Consider the following 26,178-nt stretch of genomic DNA (forward strand, 5'->3'; position numbering starts at 1 on the left):
ATTATTCTATCCTGATGCTAAGGAAGAATTATTTTTAGGGCAGGTGGACTAATACAAGGGACTGTTTATAGAAAAATCGAGGGTTGGAATATTTAAAATAAATTGACGTACCTTTCGAGAACTGCAAAACAAAAGAATTGTTCAATTTTTGGGGGAAGAATATTCTAAAATTTGTCACCAACAATCACTCTATTATAATGCTACAGAAGAATAATGTTTAGGCTATAAGGGTGGCTTGCAATCAAGGGTTGAAATGCTTAAAATAAATTGACGTATCTTTTGAGAACTGCAAAGCTTTAGACCGATACAAGGGCCTGGTTGCAGAAAAATGGAGGGATGAAATATTTAAAATAAATTGACGTATCTTTTGCTTACAGAAAAAGTGCTTTATAGTTTTCTATATGATTCTATACGATACTCCTTTACAGTCTACGTATCTATAGTGTTTACTCGATATCGCTATCTGTATTATTTACAGCGTTTCTCGAAATCGAACTCTCCTTATCTCGACCAATTAACCATGGCGCAATGAGGTTAAAACCGCTGGTTGGGTTGTTCGAAGGGAACCGCGAGGCGTGGACAAGCAAAGAAATAAAAATAAACAAGGTGCAATTACGCGCATACGCGAGAAAGACACGAAAGAGACGCGTCGTGTGAGCGAGAAAGATACCAACGGTTCTTTCGTTCGCGTTTATGGCAGACGCGAGGCATAGACGTTGCCGAGTTATTTAGAGCACGATTATGTACACGGATGATTCATATTTCAATTTTCTCTTTGCTAACTAACCGACGATTGAAGACAAGTACCCCACGATTACTCTAATCATGTGATTCCACGCGGGTATGCGTTATCTTATCTACTTGTACACAGTACACTCGCAACGATAATGCTGCATTTCGTGCCGTTGAATCTTGAATTTCTGCAAGACATTCCGACGGGGACGAGAGGAAAGCGCTCTGGAAAATTGCGCCTTCGAATGCGCCACGGGTAATGAGACATTCCATCTCGAATAAGAGAAAAGAGCCTTGAGAGTCGTGGGATATTAACGATATAATTTGTCCGATCTCCTTCTATCTAAATTTAACAGCAGGTTTACGGAGATTTCTTGTATGATTGTTTTATAATCGAGTAATGATTTCATGTTGTAGAATTAATTAGAAAGGTACATTAATTTGGATATTTGTTTTTGTATATTGATAAAAGTGAGGATAAATTGTTTTTTAAACGAACTAGATGAGGCCTAGAAGAAAAAGAGAAGTTCATACAAATCTGTGAAATTGATGTTGTGGAATTAATTTGAAAGCTCAGATATTAATTTGGATACTTGCCTTTTTCGTATGGACAAAAGTGAAGGTAACCGTTTTTGTTTTAAATAAACTACACGAGGCCAAGAAGAAAAAGAAAAGTTTATAAAAATATGTAAAGTTGATGTTCTGGAATTAATTAGGAAGCTCAGACAAAAATTAATTTGGATACTTGCCTTTTCATATGGATAAAAGTGAGGATAACTCTTTTTTGTTGCAAATAAACTACATGAGGCCAAGAAGAAAATCAAAAATTCATAAAAATCTGTGAAGTCGAGTCGTAGAATTAATTAGGAAGCTCAGACAAAAATTAATTTGGATATTTGTCTCTTCATACGGATAAAAATGAACATAACCTTTTTTTTTTTAAATAAACTACAGGATGCCAAGAAGGAAAAGAAAAGTTCGAAGAAACGAGCGTTGAACTTAGGCGCGTGCTGGCAAATTTTTCATTATCTCACGCCATAATCTATTTACAGAAAAGATTTAAAGCTGGGACGTGCGACGCTCCCAGTCTGGGGTTACCGAATTCATTATTCCTTTAAAAATATTAACTTTACCAACTCTGCTATTTTTTTTCTCACCCGTCTTCTTTTTCTTTTTTCGGCAAAGAGAAACACGAACCCGTGGGAAAGAACGATAAAACTTCGCGTATCCTTCCGAAGATATTTCTTCGGTCGCTCTAAATACACGTCTCTGCAAACGACTTCATTATTTCGCGTATTAATTCTTTACTGACGATTCTCATCGTATTTTATTTTTCTTCTTTTCTTTAATAAAGTTATGAAAGGTCATATTAACTACAGGGTTATTAATGATCACATCAATGATTATAATTTAATTATAATTTATTTAACATATTGTATTTCAATAATTTCAAGAATTTGTGGAGTTCGTTTCTGTTGTTAAGGATTGTCTGTGTACTATTTGAAAGTTTGAACTGTATTCGTGTTGTACTCCATTTTATTTTGTTATTGCAATATTTTTATTCCTGAAATAGAATTAAATAATCCCTCTGTGTAACTTTCAGGTCACATGCTAATATATCGGCATTTTATCAAATTAGTTGATTTTTATTCACAATATGACGTACATATCTTAATTATATAGTGTCTCCATTCTAATTAATAACAATATTGAAGACAGTTGGCAGCATCATCATTCTAAAATATCAAAGTAAATGTCTCGGACGTTGCCTGCAGAACAAAATTCTGCCAATAGAGTGTTAAAATATACTACTTTTCTTATTTCGAATAAATGAATTATTAAAAAATAACGACTTCTCTTAATTTATATACACATGTACAGCATAAAATACAAAAAGATTCCAATTGTTCTTAATCTCGAATAACCACCTCACCCCAATTATTTACGTAACCAGCGCAGCCAAAATAGAGCTAAACACCATTTTGATTTATCATTTTCCTCTTGATAAGGTTATACAAGCCGAATCCTCGCTCACGCAATTTTAGACAACGATATTTCAGCGATATATCTTTGGAAACGTCTTCCTCTAAGAGCAATAATTAACCGAATTAAATAATTGCCGTTGCAGTATACTTCCAAGTCATATTTCAACCACGATACACGTTCGGGGGGTGGTGGTGTACGCGTCGCAACGGCTGTCGCAATTAAATTTACGCGATACTAAGAATAACCATCGTTTGAAATAGGATCTTGTTGTCATTGGTTCTCTAGCCGATATTCTAATCCCGCTCGAACCGATCTCATTCTCGCGGGTTTCCAGAAACTGTTCCACCGGAATCTGACCAAACCCGCGGGACGACGATGCGTCGAGCTTCGACGAACGTTGCGTATCCGGTCGTTGGATCGCGCGATGTTTTCCAAAATCCAGGTCGCCGCGATGAAAAATTTAGATTTTCCGAAAGTCGTACGCGGAACATCCTCGCGCGTAAAATTAGTGTTTCGCGAGAGAGCCTCCTCTACCTCCTCTCCTCCTCGAGGGGCAATATTAAGTGGTGCGATCGCGTAAATAAATGAACCGATGAGAGCCCAGCTACATACCAATCCTTAGTACGGTTGGCTAACTATACTCGAAACTTCCGTGACCGCGAGGCGAAATATACCAAAGTCGCCAGGAATGGAGCAAAGAGCAAATGCGTCTGCTAGAGGAACGAACAGTAAATCTGTCTCATCGTTTGGCACGGTCGTGTTCACCACCTCGAATGAATTATTTACTTATCAATTATTAAGCAGAGCCGGCGTGTAGCGTTTAAAGATTTATGCCGGCGCGAAATTGTCTCTGCATCCTCGCGCTTGCCGTTTCATAACGGGCCCCGGCGTATTTACGACATTAGTCCTGTTTCAAGGTTGCCTATATGACACGTAGAAATAATTTTACAACCTACATTCGCGCTGTTCTCGATGAAGAATCGCGCGGGGAATTGAAACGTGCGCCTCGAAATAATTAGGGGGTCTCCTGAGCGTTCTGAGTCGGTCGAGTAGTTATTTAGTTGTTGTTCTGGCTCGTACAATAAGTCGAAATATGTTGATAATTATTTGGCAGTATGGAGGAATGTAATTTTTGGTTTGAAGAGTTAATTGACGATGTTACTTTTGCAGACCTAACCCATTCTTAACACTTTTAGAATTATTTATTTCTTCTCGTACTAATGTAATTTAATTTTTAGGGGTAAGTTGGACTGAAATTATTGTAGAAAAAATAAAAATAAAATTGTAAAATTTGAAGGAAAACTGCACTCCTTGAAATCTGGTCTAGGTTAGGTCTGGCTTGTGTAGACCTAATCCACTTTTAACACTTTAAGAATTAATTTCTCTTCTCGTATTAATTTAATTTGATTTTTAGGATTAAATTGGATTACAATTATTGTGCAGAAAATGAAAATAAAATCCTGAGAGTTAAAGGAAAATGACAGTATTTGAAAACTGGTCTTTGAAAACGATTAAATTTTGTGTCCTCAATTGTGGATGCTAGGTCTGAAAGGGTTTAGGAGATCCTAGAAAAGCAGACGAACCTTATTCTCATCTAAAACTCCTTCCAACTGTTGAAAATACCAGCTGTGAAAACTCTACAAACTGATCTGTCCTTGACATTGTTATCCACCCTAACACATATCGGACCAATCAAGAATTACAGCCTTCTATTATAAAAAATATAAAATTCTAAAAAGAAGTCGTGTAATTTAACAAACTCCAAAGAGTTTTTCGTGGCCATTCCATAACTCAAAAATCTGAGAAAAATGGTCTTGCATTTAAATTGCTCGGAGTGCAAAGGGTTAAAACTCCTGGGAACAAAAATTATGTTGCTCGATACTGCCAAATAATTTCTAACGTATGTCGAACGACGCGCAGAAATGTCAAAGCGCGGAAATTCTTTCGAACGCTTCCCGGAATAGGAGCAAAATGGCAGCAAAGTCCGCGAGAGCAGCTTGGAGTCAAGTATACCTACGTCGTACACAGTCCGAGCGGTAAATCCATCGCGTCGTTCGGTATGTAAATCGCTTATCGCTTCGAGTGGACCACTCGGTATAATTAGGTAGGTAGGTAGCTAGGTAAGTAAGTATAGGTAGATAGGAATGGCATCATGCGCGCCGACATGTATCCACGCATCTAATGGCGAGGAGGACGAGAGCAACCTCGCGGAATTAGGCTCTTCCGTTGTTTCTATTACAAAATAGATGGCACGATATTGCGGGGCATCAGCGGCGCGGCTAATCTGTACTTCTTTTTTGTCACGTGATACCGTTACGATACCGTATCTCCGCGATGCGTCGCGAAATCTACGGATAGGTGAGAGAAGAATCGCTCGGGAAGCAATCAGAGATCGTTATCGTTAGGCCCGAATAAATTATCGTTAGCGATGTTGTTACGGAAGAAAGATGGATCGATACGAAATAATATTCGCGTGCGATTATTTGTGCAGGTGATTAGGCAAGATACAATTTTTGTAGCGATTTGTTAAGGGTTTGTGACAGGGTGAATAGCTGTGTAATTATTTTTCTGTATTCTTGTGTTATAGATGAAAATACAGCACTAATATATTCTTCGTTTAATGAATGAATTTTTTTTGGTACATTGTTATATTATTACATCTAGGTGAAATACAGTGAGAATTGATTTGTGACCAACTCTATATGTAGTTATAAAGCTTACGTCATTATTAGACTGTGGATCTTTATGCAAAATAAAATCTTGGCGAACGTGAATTTATAAATCGAACCTAAATAGAAATTTATTTTATTCTGCAAATATTGTAACATGAACTTTACATAAATTCGTAGTCTAGTCATTGTTTTTATATAATTGTGCCAGTAAAGAGGTCATGAGCCCATTTTTATACAAGTGTCAAATATATCAAATACATAAATATATGATATATAATATATAAATATATAATCATGGTGCCATATGGAAAATGATAAATTTGAACTACAAAATAGAAGGTAACTGTGATTCACTCAGTGGGTTAATTAATTTAACGCATGCTAAGAATGTAAAGAATTATTTTGTAAATTTTATTTTTAAGTTTATGAACAATAAAATTTAGAATGAAATTATACAATGAAGATACAAAATGATATTTATTATAATACGCAGTGATATAGGAAATGGTAAAATGAATTTATAATCTGAAATTATGAAATGAAATTATAGGATGAAATTTACAAATTTAAAATATACAATGAAATTAAAGGATGAAATTGAAAATTGAAAATATGAAATGAAATGATGAAGTGAAATTATAAGATGAAATTACAAATTGAAAATATAAAATGAAATTAAAGGATGAAATTGAAAATAGAACATATGAAGTGAAATTATAGGATGAAATTAAAAATTGAAAGTATAAAATGAAATTTAGGGCCCAACCGTGAAAGAAAATATATAAACTAAAATTATAGAATGAAATTGCGAATTGAAAAAATAAAATCATGGGTCTCATTCATTCCACAAATCGATAAACTCCATAAAACAAACAGTTGACAAATGCTATGAAATAATGTACAAACAATAATAATAATAAACAACAGTAACGCGATGTAATAATTATTGTCATTTAACGGTGTTAATCTTTACAACTCAGAAAATACAAAATACAAAAAGTCCGGACTATACCAAGTGCTTTACCACCAAAATTCAATATTTTTCAAAAAGTGGAGCAAATCGTTTCGCGCAGTAAAGGACTCCTATAGCTACAACCCGGGCAATTTTCAAATTCATCCCCTACGATTAAACAAAAATATTCCAAAGACTCCTACCCCATCTACCCCAAAAAATCTGCTCCCCGACCCAGAAAGGAACGATACACCCCCTCGATTTACCGAATGGTTGAAGTACCGGACCGTGGCAGTGTGTCGCGTCGGAGCGGTTAAGAATCACTGCCGTGGGGCTCGGTTTGTCGCGACACGGGCTGTGCGTGAGCCGTGTGTGCAGGAGATACGTGGCTGTCCGCTCGCGAATCCTATTTAACGCTGTCCCTGATGCCCCCGGGATGACGCACACCGTCGGAGTTGCAGCGGTGGTACACGCACGTGCACGATGCACCGTGCACACCGCTCTCTCTACCCCCTCCTTCAATCCAGGAACGGGAGGGGTAAGAGGGGTGACCGGGATAATCGCGCAAGACGATTGGTAGCTTCCTGTCGGTCACGTGACCGGCCTGCATCGCGGAACGACGCGGTGCATGGGGCTGCAGAGGATGACATTCGTTGCACTCAGCCGGTGCTATTAAGTAGCTGGATAGGATGCAACCGCGGATTAATGGTTACGGATACATCTTGGATGCGATGATTTGTTGGCTTTTATCGCGACGAATCGCCCAGAAACGACGCGTCCCAACGCCACCGTACGCCTCTGTACACCGCGCGACCGTGTCGGGGATTAATGATATCTGCTTGTTGGATGTACCGTGTTATTTATGCCATAAATTCGTCCGGGGCACCGTTCCGTACCGCGTATTAAATTATTGGGGGATACATTTTAAGAGAATAATTTAGAGCCGACGTGGACCTCTTCCGTGCCAATTCTCGGTCGAACGCGGCGGTGGTTGGCGAGCGACGCGATGCACTTTCGTGGATTTATCGGTATTTCCACCGGATCTCGCGGTGCCGAATGGTAAAAGTTGGAACGACCGGTTTTATTTAACGCCGCCTCGGCGCAATCGATCGCGAGGGTCAATTTTTCGAAAATTTTGAACCTTTCTACGTCGACCTGGCTAAATTTCCTTGTGGCCATTTTGAGAAAGTGACTGGAAGTTGCATTATTTACGGTACACTAAAAGTGAAGAGACCAAGAAAGAATATACTTTTGTACGATTTCCTTGATAATAATTTTGGAAACGAGAACGTTCATCGAATAGCTTGAATAGCATACCGAATTTCTTCGTTATTAATTCAAACTAAAATTCATTTGATTAGAATTGATTGACAAAGTATTTATTCACCAACAGTCTCTAGTCGAACGAAATGCTCGAAATACTGCACTTCGCGCCAGAAATAAATTACATTAACAAAACTATACATTGACAATAATATGTTGTGTTGAATATTATATAACATGGAGATAACGACTTCAATTGGAAATAAATATTCATAATCGAATTTTCGAACGATATAGCACATCGATATCGTCGCGAGATTAATAGATGACACGAGTCAATATCGGTTACAATTATACTTTATCTGAATTAATTCGATCCTGAAGAGGGCGAAATGATACAAGATAAATATACCCCTACATGTCTCGCTTGCATCCTCGGTAGAAATCAGCAAAGAACAAATGTAAATCTTTAAATCTGTTTTCACTTTTAGATTTGCTTCTGTTATTTCGCGAAAGATGACCCAGATTAAATGCACAGCCCAAACGGTCGAAATAAATATTTATATTTAAACTCACGCTTGTTTTGGATACCAGATTTGTTCCACTATCGATTTCGTATCCGGCTTTACAAGCAATGTATTATTAAATTGCTCTGTTATAACGTCAGCAATCTGTTATATCGGTATTAAATATCGTACTGTATATCAATTATCCAATTGAATTTAGTTAATCAATTTTCCGAACTTTTTCATGATTTAAGTTTGCAATAGATATAGTAATTATATATGAATTATACTATTTGCTACTTCAGAGGATGACAAATGCATATTTAAAAATATTTATTATTTATATTAAATCTCATTTTGAAAAATATCACCAAGCAACATCACCATTTCGATCACATTTGGACCTGACCATTTTTTATTTGGCTGACATTTCTTTATATTACACTGCCCCACTAAATACTTTTTTGTGAATTTTTGCAGATTTTTATACTGAACCAAAAAAAAGTTATGAATTTGAAAAAAAGAAACATCGCTTTTTCTTCAAATAACTGTAGCTCTGCCAAAAATTCACCAAATTAAACGTTTTTTCTTTCGAAATGTGCGTTTTTGAATGAACTTTGCGAAAAAAATACAAATCAAAATATTTGAATTCCTCTTCTATATCATATTTTGATTTTTCGTTAAAGAACTTAATTTTTGTCATGGGCCAAAGTTGTTTTCTACTTTTCTTTTAATTGAAAATAATTTCTTTTCATTTTTTCGTAATCATAATATACAATATAAAAGAATTTCAGCCGAGTAAAAAATAGTCGATTCCAAAAGTGATCGAAATGGCTTGGAATGCCCCAAATATAGTTCAATTTTAATTATTACACTGCACGAAGGAATAACAACAACACTTTCTCCTAGAATAGTCCCCAAATTTCGTTCTTTTTAAATATTCTACGCGACGAGCTCAAGAAGGTTAAGAACCACTGTGCCCGTCGGTGTCGTTGGTTCGCATGTAAGCGAATTTCAACGTGCGTGGAACGCACACATGTAACGCGACGCAACGCAGTCACCGCCGAGAGTCCGCGAGCAGTAAACCGCGCTACACATTATCATAAATGCCCGCGCTGGTGTGCCCGTCCCACGCGTAAATCTGTTTCGCAAATTGCGCGAGTGGGATTATGTCATCTTCCTACAGTCTCTTTCTATCGCGCGCTACTCCTGACACGAGCGTGTCCCTCGATCTGACGCTGATCGCCACGGACGGAACCGACCACGGCCTTCGACGCTCTCTCATCTTCGATTTCCTTCCCCGCCATTTTTCAGGTGTCACGGTAATTTCAATGGGCCATTTATTCGCTCAGCTCCACTCGATCTACGTATACTCGATCGTTTACGAGTATCATTAACGAGTATTATTATTAAGAAACTACTGGTTTATTTACGATAGAAATAACTCTGAAAGTCTCCAACTTGGAAGAGGATTTTTTACGTTGGTATATATTAATCTAGGTTGACGTTAATTTGTTCCCTTGGCTGCACAGAGATTGCTTGATCTACCTATACTCGATCGTCTACGAGTATTATTAACGCTAAACTACTGGTTTATTTACAATAGAAATAACTCTGAAAGTCTTCAACTTGGAAGAGGATTTTTTACGTTGGTATATATTAACCTAGGTTAAAGTTAATTTGAAGATATTGCTACTGGGTGTATCAAAAGCCTCGTCTATAGTGCATAATTTAAGAAATTTATGTAACACACGTTTGTTCATAAAGATTCGTAAAATAAAGGCACCAGATAAGAGAGCAACATTCGAGGCGTGGCTATAGCGTCATGGCATGTAAAAGTTTCATAGCGAATGTATTTTTACGCGAAAAATACGTCGCAGTATCTTAACAGCCTTTCCAAATATACTAAATCAATGATATCGAATGGGAAAAAAGCAGGTAAATACAATAAAGCCAAGGTCCATCGTTTGTACGAGCATCGCTGGGTAGTAATACAGAGTCGTGATCGAAACACAAAGTATATATTTACTGACTTATTTAAATTGTCGAATATGTAGATATATTGCAATGTCCATCAGATTCAGACTAAGGTTATGTATCCACTGTAATGGAGATTATTTAGAATACATAACCTTACATAATTATGTACATGTATATTGCAATGTCCATCAGATTCAGACTAAGGTTTTGTATTTACTGTAATGGAGAGTATTTAGAATACATAATTATATGAATATATTGCAATGTCCATCAGATTCGGACTGAGGTTTTGTATTTACTGTAATGAAGATTATTTAGGACACATAACCTTACATATATATTGCAATGTCCATCAGATTCAGACTAAGGTTATGCATCCACTGTAATGGAGATTAGGTTGGGTACTCGGAAGGTTGGTACTCTAACGTAAAAAAAATCTACTCAAAGAAAATTAATAATATACAAATACAGAAAAGGCACAGAATTAATTACTACATCTCAGGATCAATTCCAAATAACTTTTGAGCACTCAAGGATCGAGCCACGATTGCTAAATGTATCGCGACGATTGTGAAATCGAGGGAAACGAAGCAGAGGTAAACAAACGCACGGTTGTATAATGAGCATATGGGGCTACTTATCTCCAGTAAAACAATATCGTGCAAACAACACAGCAAGCCCAGATAAGAAGGTGTTGCGGAAAGTAGAATAACGAGCATCTCTCGCCAGCAATTATACTGGAAATTATTTTTTCATCGCGGCGATCCGCGTTTCGATCGCTCCTTGCACGTGTACTTTTGCTAACGAGATCTTTACCATAGATCTAGACCATAGATCGTCGACGAAATCGCGAAATGATGCAAGCGCGATGGACAGCTGTAGGTGAACTAACCTTGCCAGTTGTTTCGGTTCACAAATTAGGTATTTTTATGCCGCCCTCGCGCCAGCCGATGAAGAAACACATTTGTAGCTTTTGCACGATCGAGCTCGCGAACACCAAAACGTAGCACATAAGAAGCCCAGGCGAATCCAGTTTTGCGGAAGTCTTCCCTTATACGAGACGATCGAATTTTGCACGCGTTCGTGGCGCGCGTTTCCCGAGTGTCACTTTCTTCGCACGCGGCTCCAGTTCACGGATATAGCGCGCTCGATACCCGAATTTCTAATCGAATTATCGCCCGTACGAGAATAAACAAGTCACTCGCGGGCCAAGCGATCCAGACGCAGCAGGCAGATGACGTTTGGCGATCAATGGCATGAAACTGATTCGGAATCGTTGGCAAACGGGAACGCGCATCGAACCACCGTGTTCGCCAGGCTTCTTCAATCTCTTTCAACAACAGGCAGACGGTGTCGCCAAACTGATAAGACAGCTCCGGCTGCGAGGAATTTAAAGTGAACTGCGTGGGTATCGCGAAGGGAATTATGTTTCTTCGATTGAATGCAACGATGCGGCATCGCCGATGCGACCGTGAGGAAGGAGCTTCGCGGTACTATCTGCTGTTAACGGACGATTATAAATATTTAGATACGCTAGACTCCTCTCCGACGCGGTTGCTGTGTTTTATGGAAATTTTCCTTGTGGTGTGTGGTTAATGTATGGAGCTAAATAAGAAATAATTGTATTCGACTGGGCAATTGAATTATTTTAGTTATTCTTTGTATTTTTAGATTAATATTATCATTGTGAGAGGTGAATTATTTTAGTCGTTCTTTGTGAAATAACATATTGCAAGAACAAAGATGTATTTTATAAATCTATTGCTTTCTGAATTAACCAATAACCCATGCCTTTAATAACATTTTTAATTTAATATAATAATTGTGAAACTTGAATTATTATAGTTGTTCTTTGTGAAATACCACATTGTAAGAACAAAGATATATTTCAGAATTCTGTTGCTTTTTGAATTAATCAATAATACATACCTTCATTAATTTAATATAATAATTGTGAAAGTCGAATTATTTTAGTTATTCCTTGTGAAATAACATATTGCAAGAACAAAGATGTATTTTATAAATCTGTTGCTTTCTGAATTAACCAATAACCCATGTCTTCAATAGCACTTTTAATTTAATATAATAATTGTGAAACTTGAATTATTGTAGTTGTTCCTTGTGAAATACCATATTGGAAGAACAAAGATGTATTTTATAAATCTGTTGCTTTCTGAATTAACCAATAAGCCATGCCTTCAGTTTTAAGTTACTATTGAAATTGCGAAACAGGATAAATCGAGGGTGATGACAACAGTTAAAGAAAATGAGAATTTCCACAATTAGTTGTACAACGCACAAACTCGTGTTACTCTGGGACGTTTATTGCAAATTGAATTCGTAACAGATAGCAATATCGGCGCGAGTGTCTCTCGTATTTCTAGAAAGCGGAGATTGATAAGACGTCTCCAAACAAATCCAGAACGGAACTGGCGCGAAGTAGTTCTTTATTGTTTCGACCCAGTTGTAAACAACAGCGCGGTCTAATCGAGTTAGTATGAAATAGAACTTGTTGTTCTTTAGCGTACATTTATTAAACCACACCGAAACTGGGAAATTTATTCCAATATGAAATTTACATTCGATAATTCAACCTTAGAATATAAAGCTCGTGTAAATAAATTATTATCGGATATTTCTATTCGTTATTCATTATTCCGCTAAAATTTCAAGCATACGATGATACAACTTTGATTACCCCGAGGGACCAATTATTATCGAGACAGATAAAAGCAGTTTCGGTTGCAGTAATTTGTCCAAATCACTTCTGATTATTTATTTCTGTGATGGACGTACCCTTATCAGCAAACTTGGAGATGATATCGTCCGCCGTCTGGCTCGGTGACACGGTTGCGTTCTTCATAAATACACGTGTCTCGCGGTTTTCCGTTTGCAATGTTGAAAAACATTCATATTTTTCCTCTCGTCGTCGCAGCCACGAGCCACTGATACCGAGAATCGGTCGTCTAATGCGTTTCGCGAATAATTCGAATGGTCATAATTCGTAACGGTCCACAGGAACGTCAAAGGGCTAACGATTCATCGAAGAAAGAGTTAACTCGACCCGGTCATAATTAGTCTGTCGTTATAAATACACTTCCACGCGAATACAACTCTTCGTTAGCTTTGACTGGTTCGAATTAGACACGGGTTGGACGTGTTACGTAACCATTACACTTGACAAATCTATAGGCTACCAGGAAGACAGGCATTGGGAGGAAAGCGGTATAGATCAATGGTCTCGAAATAAATTATAAATCATTCGATGTCTTCGAAATAAATTATACATCTAAAAAATCTTCGAATCTTAATTTACCGACGAGCGTTCTACTATCTAATATTTATTTAATCTCGTAAAAAATCGACCAAAGCTAACTGACGTAAACGAACGTTGGAGATGAAAGAAAAGAAAGTCTAGAGTCCCTCTTTACAATAATGCAGATAAATACAGTCAATCCCATAAATATTCGTCTCAATTAAATAAGAGGTTTGACGTTCCCAAATAAATGTTTCAGTAGAAATATGTACATGAATGAACATTACACATGTATATTTTTCTAATGAAAAATTTATTTTGATACGTCAAACCAATTATTTTATTTAGACTTTCTTCAATAGACATAGAGTCTGAAGCATAGAGAACTGATGACTGATGAGAAACAATGACCTTTCCGAATTTATGAATGAAGTAGAAGTCTTATTCATATTTTTCTAAATCATTTTTCTAACGGAGATTAAGAACCGAATTGCAAGATGTAGGACTAGTCACGTGTGTCATCGAAAACGCAGGTGAATACCGCTCGACACCCGCAGCTGTTTGCGAATCCCTCTTTATGTCCCCTCATCCTTCCCGCGCGCGGGCTTTCGTCGCGTTCCAGAGTTGTGTACGCGTATCTGCGCGGTAATTGATTCATGATAGAACCGCGAATTCAAACAAGACCGATCTACATTTTGATGCGCCGTCGCTCGCAGTTCGCTACGGATCGCGAGGTCGCTCTATTATGTCGCTGACGTTGCAACGGGATACACCGTAACCAATGCGGCATGGTCTGGCGATGATAGTCTCTTTTCACTGACGCGAGCCAGACTGGCCGGACATCGCCTGCTAAGACTGCGACTACTAGACGAATATTTCTGTACTATTTGTACTTTTGTTTGTACTGCACTTTTATTTTATTTATTTTGTTTTGAAATATGGACAATTTATTTATATTATGAATAACAGATGAAATTAAAGTAGAGCAATTTATTTACGATGTTTATTTGATGGAATAGTTTGATATTAAATTGTAAATTAAGTATTTTTAATGTGAACGAATTCAGAATGAGGCACATGATGTTTAATGCGAAATGGTCTGGCGATGGTCGTCTGTTTTCACTGATGCGAGCCAGACTGACCACTCATCGCCTGCTAAGATGCGACTAATTTTTTCTAAGACTTTGTCTAATATTTCCATACTATTAGACAAAGACAGGCAAAATTTTACTTTATTTATGTCGAACAAATTGCAATTTTTACTAGAGAGAATCAGACATTTCATTCATATGAAAGGTAATGGAGAAAATCAGCGTATTCGATCAATTTCTATTATGTTTATTACAAACGAAAAAATAATCTACCACTATAAATACACATCATGAACATGTTCGCATTTTTATATAAGGGCAAGATCCGATATAAAAATTTCACAGTTGAATAAAATGTACTTAACATTCCTCCTCTCATTCCACCCATTATCATATTAATCGGTAGCAATAACCGCGGCTATTTATCCACCGACAATGGTATTCGACTCGACGCGGTGGCAAGTGAAGCGATTAAAAAATTCAAACGCCCATCGGGAGTGTATTCGTTTTCAGTTTACCAACCCGAGACCGTCATGCAGCCGAGAGAGCATGATTCAAATTACAAGACAGTAGATGCAGACGATTATTACGGTTTATATCTGTGCGTCGCATCTGGCCGTCCCCCCCCCCTTTGTGTACAAATCTGCGTAATAATTAATACGCGATGGGATCACGAGCTCAAACATGAACGGTTTTAATACGGCGGTCGCTCTCAATGTCCAGCATCGTGCAGAATCTCTATTATAGTGGAGGAGAGCCCTGCAAACGAGGTTGCATCGGGTAACGCGATCAATGCAGAACGAGTGGATAATGATCGGCTTTTTTTCAAGCTCACCCCCCCACCCCCTTCCCCAACGAATCGTTCCTCGGTGTCCCACAGGGAACGTGAAACGTCCTTTGTGACGACGGGATTCCGCGACTTTCGTCCGCCCAGTGCCATCGCGTCCATGAGGAAGCTCTTTTCACGAAAAGAAACTGCATTTTTATAGAATTGCGCCACGGAAAATGCTGGATTTTTACTGTGCAGAGGCAAGATGCCAATGGGGAGTCAAGGTAATTGTCCTTAATTTTTAGGAGAATATTTTTTTATTTCTATAGCATTTACAGACACCTTGATAGAAGTCCAAATGCTGTTATTTAAGGTATATATTATTACACTAGTCGTCGACAATTATATTTTTATTCGGAGTCAAACAAAAATTCCTAGTTGGGACGTAGTACCGACTATTACAATTAACAACTAGTAATATCACAATAATCACCAAGAATTATATTTTTATTTTTATTCGAAGTCTAATCAAAATTCTTAAAATTTTTTTTAGAATCTAGGTAGTACCAACTGGCCTCGTTGCAACAGCTTCCTTCAAACTTCACCGTTCGACCTAAATTCCTAAATTTCCCTCAAAATAACACACCCCTCGTTACTTATTCTTGTACTCTGACTACTAAACTTGCTTCCATTTGGATATATTTCTTATATTCACTCACAAATTTCCATAATCACCAAGAATTATCCTTCTTTCTATCATAAATTCTCTTTACACTCCAAAAAATATCTCTGGGTAGACTTTCTTGAACACCACGTGGCCCAGTACGGTTTTATCTCGCATCCGATTTCTCGCAGCGCGAACCATCGACCCAAATTCCCAGTTTCGCGTCGAAATGGTTCGTTTTCCGATTGATAGCCGCACGCCGTCGAATTATTCATGGTGCGCATGTATCTGGGAAATTGTCGTCGAGGCGACGCCATGATCTTGTTATAACGAGTCGCCGTGCAAACCGTCGGTACATCACAATCGCAGGATGATAATTTAATGTAACGACGCGCGTTAGTGCGCCGATCGCAAATGAACGGGGCTGGTCGGCGTTCTCGTGTTAACGCGCCTACGAGAACAACCGTGGTGCATATTTGACACGGAGCAGTCATGGATCGGCAAATCATCGAATCATCGGCGGTACTCGACAACGTAACAAGTCAACAGGCGGTCGTTATGTATATTGACGTATACTTGCCGCAGTTGCGGCGTCGATGCCTGTTTCTATTGACAAATACCCGTCGCGGGGGCGATGATGCATTGCCGTACACGCGCCGACGGAATGACATGGAATGCGTATTATCGCGACAAAATGAACCGACCTCTAGAAATTCGGACCGCTCGATCGATCATCAGAAATCCTCGGTTTTGAAACCCGTTCCACTCTAAGAATTATTTATCGAGTAAAACTTTGAGTTAAGATTATGGTATGTCTTCGAGTGGCTCATGAAGGTTGCAATTATGACATTGCATTGGGTGTAGAAATGGGTTGATTGACTTTATAATCAATCAACGGGATACACCGTAACCGATGCGGCATGGTCTGGCGATGATAGTCTGTTTCTACTGACGCGAGCCAGACTGGCCGGACATCGCCTGCTAAGACTGCGACTACTAGACGAATATTTCTTTACTATTTGTACTTTTGTTCGTTCTGTACTTTTATTTTATTTATTCTGTTTCATTTTATTCGTGTCGAATATTTCTGCTTCGCTAAGGAGGGATGGACATTTTATTTATATTTTGAATAACGTATAGAATTAAAGTGGAGCACTTTACTTACGTCTATTCGACGGAATAGTGTGATATTTAATTGTAAATAAAGTGTTTTTTAATATGAACGAATTCAGAATGAGACACATGGTGTCTAATGTGGAATGGTCTGACGATGATCGTCTGTTTCCACTGATGCGAGCCAGACTAGCTAGACATCGCCTGCTAACACTGCAACTACTAGACGAATATTTCTGTACTATTTATACATTTCTGCAATTATGAGATTGCATTGAGTGTAGAAATGCATTCTTTGACTTTATAATCAATCATTTATAACTGTGGTTGAAGCAGAAATATTTCATTGTTATTTTATTGTATGTATGTTTTATTCTAAATCTTATTAGTCTTCATAAATGTGGATCTGAATACATAACCTAAATATCTAAATCTATGTATATACACAAAGTTTCGTATGTATAGGATTTCGCCTATTCCCTTGTAAATTTTTAGAATAGAATCGTGATTGTTTAACGACACGACGAAGACGCTCTTGCCGACGGTGCGCACAAGTCATTCATCTCTGATGGAACCGAGGAACAAAAATAATAAAGCATTTAGATTTAAATGTCACTCACTTATTTCTATTCAAATTCCTCAAGGTTTCAAGTATAAGTGCTTAAAGTATAATTAAAAACATTGTACATTATACGAAATCTCTTGAGGATCATATCTATTCAAAAATCGTAAAATTTTATTCCAACTAACCCAATTAAAAATTTCTCATTCACATGTGATTTTATAATATTTAATTTTTCATATCCCATTCATACAGTCTCTCCCATAAATATTCGTACCACCTGTGCCTATCGATAAAAACTCTCTTCGTTATATGACAGATTCGATGTTTTCAAATAAATTGTTACCATAAATATAACATTCAAACCAACCGTTTGATTTGTAAAAATTTCTTCGACGGATAGAATCGACTGAGAATGCTAAAAAATCCTCAAAATATCAACATTCTCAATAATCCTCCAAATATCAACATTTTAGACATGTTAAATGTTCAAAGAGGGATTCTAACAAATTTCTTCTAGAAACTAGTGTCGCATACAGCCCAAATGACGCCCCGAAGCCTACATTCCTCGCAGGTTGACGAGCGAGTGGAACAACAACACGTACATTACCACTTGAAAAATAATAAAAAAGGAAAAAAAAAGGAAATGGAGAGTCGGCGACGAATTGAAGAATCGACGAGGACAATGCGGAGTGGCGTTGAAGTGGCTGTGACGGATGATAGGCGGCACGAGGATCGGGTGGCTCGCGAAAGCGGCGGAGGAGCAGTCACGATACACAACGTGTAACAATGGAGCCAATATCTGTAGAAAGGTGGTGCTCGTAACGTGCACACTCGACGCGCTGAAAACAAATGTCGTTCCTATGCGTGACAACCCTTATTGCGGCGAGGGGGTGGTGTATTTGTGAGCTGCGTGTTTATTGCTCGACCTGGTAATAATAACTGGTTATTATTCATTACCTCCCCTGGCGAACCGTGCTCAGTACGCACGAACGTCGACGATCACCCACACAACCAAACGCGAATCGCTCTTTTCTTCTTTTCCTTTCATATTCTTTCCTTCTTTTTTTCCGACTCCTCTCGAACCGTCGAGGACACGACGATTCGTGAAATATCGCGTTACTGCTCCCCTTCGGGGGGTGCCAGGGAAAAAGCGACGCGTTATAAACTACGAGGGAGGGAGATGTACACCGTGCAAAATCCAGAAGAACCCGTTGGAATTCGGAAGCGTGGACATCATCGAGCCGGGTATCGATCCGCGTCGGAAAGATGGACGACGTAATTAACCCCTTGGCTACTGATGGGACCAATTCAATATGTACTCGCGGAACCAAGTCAAATCTATTTCGTTCACGTGGTGGCGTTCGATTATCGCTAGATATTTATGCAAATTGATATCGTTGATAAAGGAATGCGTGATGAATACAAATAACAGTGCTAGATCGCGTAATTAGATCTTACCGGAGGAAATTTTCATAAATATCAGAGAAATGTCAGATAATTCTCAGCAAAGACGTTATTCATCGTATCACTGCACTGTATAATACAAAATATTCCAGGAATCTGCGCATGGTACTGCTAAATACAGCATATTTCACCATTACATGTGACAATATTGCGAAGTACAGAAAGATGCTAAGATGGTCGAAGATCGAAATAAAAGTGCACAAGTAAATGTGCATTAAATATTGCCGTTATTTTGATCTTGACGTGAAACAAAATTGATTTTTTAATTATTACCAGATGTTCCATTATATATTTTATAATATTATCAGAGTCAGTATGCAACAGGAAAGAATTCAATGAGGCTGGTACAAAAAGATTTCCGAACAATGTTACTAATATAAAAAACATTGCAATCGTCTCTCATATTACAGACTCCAAAACAAAAATTCCTAAATAACGATTATTCATCCAGAAAGACGTCCCCAGGTCGCAGGGTGCAATTCGACACACCACCGAAACCAGAATTACCAATTCCGTCCGCGGTAGCCGCCCAAAGGAGCGCGTCGCAATCGCGGCGGCGAGGCGAGAGAGTAAAAACCGTACAATATATCTGGGGAAGACTCTTGTCGCGAACCTGGGAGCATGAATAAGCCAACGGGCAAAGGTGTGGTTCCCAGGCGTCCACGGCGGAAAATCGCTCACCGGGGAAGAAAGATGGAGAACAGAAGCCAGGAGCGAACCAAGACGTGATTAATATAAAAGTGGGCGGAGCCTAGTCTGGCCGGAAGTAGCCGAAGAGGGATGCTGTGCCGTGCCAAGCAAGCGCGAAAACGGGGGTTATAGTGGCACAACTGTGTTGGTACACTGTACCGTATGTATCTTCGTCCTATGCGGCTGCATACACACTCGCCCCGGTTCCCCTCCCGCCTCCCTCCCTCCTTCTCAACCCGTCTGTGGACACCGGCGTAAGCCTGAAGTGCCAGAAGAGGTGAGAAGATGGGCGAGCACACCGCGTGGCGGGGATGACGCGAAATATACACCGCGATTGACAAGCAACACCCTGCCAACCGATTCTCGAACGGTTCGAACGTGGAAGGCGTGACACGGTGGCTCGAATCGTAGCCAGGTAATGCCCCGTTCGATCGTGCGTCGACGTCGCGCACTGGACACTGCGAAATAACACGTCGATGAGGACGCGATCGAAGAAAAATTCGAGAACGTCGAAACACGAGTCTTGGAGCACTACGCGCGACTTGACTCGGACGGCAACCTGTTTTCCTCGCCGAGGAGGAAACCCTTCGAATTTTGACGAAATCTGGACCAACGAACGAAACGAAAGCGGGACCAGAAGCAGATGGCTGCGGAGGAGCGGCTGACAACCTTGGAGAGGCGCCCGGAAGATGGAAAAAGGAGAGAGGAGCGCCGGAGTGGGTTAGTCGATTGGCGAATATGGGATCGAAGGGAACCGGGAGATCCAGCGGGGGGTTTCGGAGACGCGGGTGCAAGGATTGACGCGCGGGGGTGGCCAACCCCACCTACTGCTTTAACGCCCCCAAGTAGGGTAGGACCGCCTCCGTCTCTGCGTCGTTCCACCTACTTCACCCCGGGACTTCTGCAGTCTCATAGCTACGCCACCCGCACACCATCATCCCTCCCCGTGACTTCGTCTACTCCCATCGACTATATCCTCCTGAGAAAAATCACCTCTGTACCCAGGTAACGCGGACCGTTTCTCGATTGAAGCGTAACTGCCATTACCGAACGAATACACGACGTCGGGGCTGTTTCGACGGATGCTTCCATCGAACCCGGGGGGATGATGCCGGTTAACGCGTTCGCGGCAGGAAAACCGCGGGTCAGGGATACGTTCTTGGAAACTCTGATCTGTGCATGGTCTTGACGCTTTCAGACCTGAATTTTTCTTTCCTCGTTTGTAATTTTATCTTTAGGGTTAACTTAGACTGAAATTAGTGTTGGAAGAAGTAAAATAAAATTCTGATGGGGTAGTTTTCGAGGAAAGCTGGTCATAATTTTTAAATTTTGTGTCCTCAATTGTGGACGCCAGGTCTGAAAGGGTAATTACTAGAGTAATTTGTATAAAGCGTAGAGTTCTTAAAGCTTGAGATATTTAGGTAATTGATAATTTGAATGTCTTCCTTTATACCAAGAACTTGCTCACCTATCTTTTGCACAATTTCTATATCTCGTACTATTTTAATAAATGTGTATATTCTGTTTAAATTGAACAGATTGCATTGCTGATATAATTTGTATAACGTGTACAATAATTGAGATTTGAGTCCAAGGGGCATTTAACATTAAAACTACCCTATTTCTTGTACCACTATAGTGGCTGACCAAATTATCACGAATGCTTCAAATTTGCCACTTATTTGAAGTGTTTATCCTCAGTAACTATGATTGACTGCATTTTCGTGGGTACGGCACGCCTGAGGGAGATGAAGAGAACACTCTTAGAATAAATAAATAAGTATATTCTAAATTTGGTCAAGAATGGGAAAGCACACTTATGCTTACAAAATATATTGAAATATTGTTAACAACATATGACCACCATTTTAAAACTTTCACATTTCGAATAATACACTAAGGAATCACTGTTGCGAAAACATGAAACTCGATATTTATACGAGAAAAATAAGAGTGAGGATACATTCAAAGTTCACAAAAGTTTACAATATATAATTTGATCACCCACTATACTGTATCTTCGAATGCAAAGCGAAGCAAATCACTATTTTCCATACATACAGGAGAAAAACATAAGAAAAATATATTAAGTAAAACACGTAAAATATAAAATACACGAAGGACAAAATATGTCATTTTCGTCACATTCATAATAATTTGATCACTCACTATATATACGACACCACATAGTGTACATCCTCACCAAAACTGTCGTCAACAATTCGTCAACAATTCGTCAATAATTCATGTAATTTCAGAAACAACTGCAAAGTACATCAAACTGACCAACATGGCAAATATTTTTAACCAGTGAAATGGGTCAAAGGAATATTTCTAAACGCCCCATCATAACGCGACAACCGTTCTTCATTTCTTTACGCGCGAATAAAACAATCACCGCTGTCAAGCTTTCATGACAGAACAACCTCCGCTAATGTCGTTATAGTTTTTCCAAAATAAAAACGAGCGACTTGTCGCTTGCACTTCGCCCCGGCCAAGTTTAGGCTAAGCAGATGACATTACTGTTTACACGAACGAAGTTGTCGTGCCGGCCAATAACAGAGTGATTCACGGCGCGGTATTATATAATTCGAAACTCCAGGCAACGTCAAGGCAGCCGGTCCCTGCCAAGGTTATTTTTAGGAAAAATGCGTTTTGCCGGAAAGATTTCTGTACTAAGTCAGGTACGCATTTAGTTACTCGAACGTAGTTAATCTTGGAACCGTGTAGCGAGATTTATTCGACCAACCATTCCGCTTGTCCGGCGCGCCTATTTGTCTTGTCAGGATCGTTAAAGTGTCATTTCCACGAATATCACTCGGGCCCGTTCAACGTAAGATCAATCAGACGTACCTCGAAGCATCGAGCATTTGTCTGCATTACAACGAGACTCGGTCCATCCCCAGGAAACGAAATTCATTAAAAATCCCAACAATCCCATACACCCTCCTCTTTCCACAAACCCATTCGAAAATCACCCGTTTAGGCCGCCACAAACTTAACGATACTATTTTAGACTCTTTCTATTTTCGCAGACGACCTAATTCCGTTAATTAAAAATCGAGTACCGAGTATCGATTCTATTCCCGATGGAATGTCACACTACCCGAATGGTTGTTCAGCAATTCTCGATTCCAAATCTTGAGTACCCGTTACATATATACATACATATATTTCACCTGGAGTATTTCTACGCTTAATCCTATGTTTACGGGGAACGGTGAATCCCCGGTGACAAAACGCAACGATACGAGGCCGCGTAACAAAGAGGAAAAGCGACGGCACAAAAGCGGCACGCACACCGCGGCGACACGGAAAGCGATAGATGCGAATGATTGGAGAGCGAAAAGAAAAGGCGGGGGGAGTAGGGAGAGGGGCAGGAAGGGGCAGATGAGGGCGGGGGTGAAAAAACAACGGGACAACAGCCGGTGGAGTAACGAGAGCGGTGGTAAGGGACTCGCCGATGGCACGTGGCGATCATCATTGAGTAAGAGCAATGCAAAGAACGGTTGAATGAAGCAAGCGGCGGAGAGTGATGAGACAAAGAGAGAGACTTTGAACGGAGAGAGACGGAGGTAGGTGGAGAGAGTACGTGCGTGATGGCGGGAGATGCGAGCGAATCGCATCGAGATCTCGAGAGACGGGTCAGGCAGGTAAAGCGGTGAATTTAGGCATCGAAGGGTAGGTATGTCGCGATGACAGTGCAGCGAAGAACGGGACTAAGTGTCGTGATGGGGTAAGTCTCTACCTGGACGGGTCTCCAGCGTGGTTCCAGCATGTCCCGCTTCCTCCTCGTCGTCTCGTTCGTGGCTGTCGCCTGTTCCTCCGTCCTTCTCTTGGTGAGAGTATTGTTCGAAGAAACGAAACGAAGACACACGACCCTTTTTCTCTCGCGTCTCCTCTATCCTCCACGGTTTTCGTCCTCGTGATCGGTACCTTTCCTCCCTGTCTATCGTCCTCACCCTCCCACCCCCTCTCGGTCTCTGTCTCTCTGCCACCTCTCTACCTTTCTCCGCCTCCCCCCTCCTTCCGCACCCCCGAGTCTGTGTACTTCTCTCCCCCCTTTTGTTCGTCTCTTTCTCCACGCGATTTCTCTCCTCTCTCGCTTCGCACCGTCTCTCTCCCTTGTTTTCCGCCTATCTATTATCTATCCTCCGTCGTCTATCTATCTATCCGTCTCTCCCTCCGCTTCTCTCTGTCCGTTGGACACCTCCGCGTGCGGCCGCGTACGCGCCACGTGTCTGCTCCCGTGAAAAGAGCGACGATCGCCGATTTCTCTCGGTGTGTCACGTGGACCGGAACCTCTCCGCTCGGGACACGTGCGCGCGGTTTCGGTATCGTCGGGGTGGTTTAGCAAAGGGCGAACAGGTGTCTCGCCCACCGGCGTGGATCCCTCTCGAAGGTGGCTGCGTGGTATTTTTTTTTTGTTTTGTTTTTGTTTGGTGGGAGGGTTGGAGGGTTGGTATTTGTGACGGTGGTTGGTGGTGGTTGGTGGTGGTTGGTCGGTGGCGGTGGTTAACGACGTGAAGCGCCCTCTCTGACGAGTGCCGAGCCGAATCAACCCCTGGCCTCGTGTTCTGTCCAACGTGCACACGTCCTAATCCTTCGACGTTGTTTCGTCGACGCCAGGAAACGTGCGCTGAACCGTGCGGAATTGAGAAGTGTAGTTTGAAGAAAAAGGGGTACCGCGCGCCGGTGGCTGCCGTCGCGACTGTGCGACGCTCGGCACCGCTTGGCCGCGAAACCCTACGGCCGCACCGAACACGCGGCTACTGAGTCGGCGCACTCGCTCGGCCTCCCTCTGTCTCCATCCCTCCCCTAGAACACGTCTCGCGATCCTCTTTACTCCCCTACATCGCTACGTGTTCCGCTCTCGGTCGCTCAGTTATAGCTCCGTTTCTGTCAGGCGCGTCTTCCTCTGCGTATAGCCGCTACTTGTACGTAGCCGCTTCTGCCTCGCTGTCTGTCGTTCTTTTCTCTCCGCCCTTCCGCGTATATACCTCGGTCTCTCTCTTTCTTTCGTTGTCGCACGCCACTTCTTGGATATTCCAGCGAGCACTTACCGAGTGTTCGTAAATACGCTTTTGGCCGAACGCGACAAGGAGCATCGATGCTCAGGAACGATTTTGAGATGCTTGAATTTTTTATCGTCGCTTGATTCAGGGCTTGCAACACTTTCGTATTTTTCTTGTACTCGCGATGAAACAATAGGGTGCAACGTTTATGGAAATCGGCGTCGTTGACGGACTATGAGATGCATCTTAATTTTTAAGCAATTTAAAGAAAAAATAACATTTTTATTATTAGATTGCCCCTTCGTCGTCCTCTTCATATATAAGATGGTCTTCACTGCCATCGAATTAATTTCGAGTATAAGACGCACCAGAATTTTTGAGGTAATTTTTCGAAGAAAAAAGTGCAAGATTATAGAAACACACAGTTGATGCTTTTAATTTTGATTTTATTTATTTATGTATGAAAAATTTATATTAAAATATATACGTATCTAGTTTATTCATTCACATATTCACAATGAAAAATTTATTTGGAAATTTATTTGGAAATTTATTTGGAAATTTATTTGGAAATTTATTTGGATTTATTTATAATTTGAATTAATTCCTTCGATGAACGTAAAGAGTTCGAATGCTCATGGGACTGACTTTATATATCCATCCACGATTCTGTTATAATTAAAGTTTCCTCCACGGTGAGACCAGAAATACCCTGATACAGTTATTGCTCGAGGTATCGGCTCGATTCGGCCTAGTCCTAAAACCACACTAAAGCTGACGACCTATTCCGATGCATACATCACGCAGGATTTGACTCGTCAACGTTATATGCAGACATTTTCACCTAATCGTCAATTCGTAATCACCACGATAGATGATGTATCTAAAACTGTGCGCCGGCTGCGGAAGTCGGTGCGAATTGTTTTTTCATATAGAAATATACGTGTCACCTTTATAATTTAACAACGTGTAAAGTTTAGTGCTTAAATCCAGTGTAACGAAATCGTCTAAATTTTCATGATTTTCCTGTTTCAAATATAATATCTGTAGGAAGTTCGTAGAATGTTAAATCTTTTACCTAGAACAAGTAAATTCTATATAACTCTTTGACTGCGGGACGATTTTTGCTGGAAATTCTGAGATGCGCATGGGTGTGAATTTCAAAAACAATATCAGCTTGTAGGGTGTAACAAGACGAAACTTCTTTGTATTTACAGTTCATTCACAGAACGTTTAGTTTCAGAGAGAAAAATTGAAAACTTAAGAGACTCTTTTCGTGAGATCTCGTATTGGTCTGATCCTGTTGCTATTCTCTTTAAGAAGAAAGGACAATAGTTGAACAATCGAATTAAAAAAAATACCATCTTATAGAGAATGACAAAACGAAACTTTTCTATATTTACAGTTCACTCATACGACGACGACGTTTAGTTTCAGAGATAAAAATTGAAAACATAGAA

The 26,178-nt window shown here is 40.1% G+C and overlaps 1 protein-coding gene across 5 annotated transcripts in view; it reads right to left on the reverse strand.

The window, feature by feature from the left end:
• LOC128877864 (forkhead box protein P1) overlaps positions 1–24,964 on the reverse strand; it is a 392,211-nt gene extending 367,247 nt beyond the window's left edge. For 2 of the 5 annotated variants that reach the window (XM_054125469.1, XM_054125467.1), the window contains exon 1: positions 23,452–24,963. In XM_054125469.1, the coding sequence (XP_053981444.1) occupies positions 23,452–23,481 (30 nt within the window). In that variant the 5' untranslated portion in view covers positions 23,482–24,963. Of the gene's footprint in view, positions 1–10,983; positions 11,355–23,451 lie in introns of those variants that run through there. The other 3 variants (XM_054125470.1, XM_054125468.1, XM_054125474.1) reach the window with 3 other exon arrangements.
• Between the last annotated feature and the right edge of the window lie 1,214 nt (positions 24,965–26,178).

Source organism: Hylaeus volcanicus, chromosome 6 (genome assembly GCF_026283585.1).
Source record: "Hylaeus volcanicus isolate JK05 chromosome 6, UHH_iyHylVolc1.0_haploid, whole genome shotgun sequence".
NCBI lineage: Eukaryota > Metazoa > Arthropoda > Insecta > Hymenoptera > Colletidae > Hylaeus > Hylaeus volcanicus.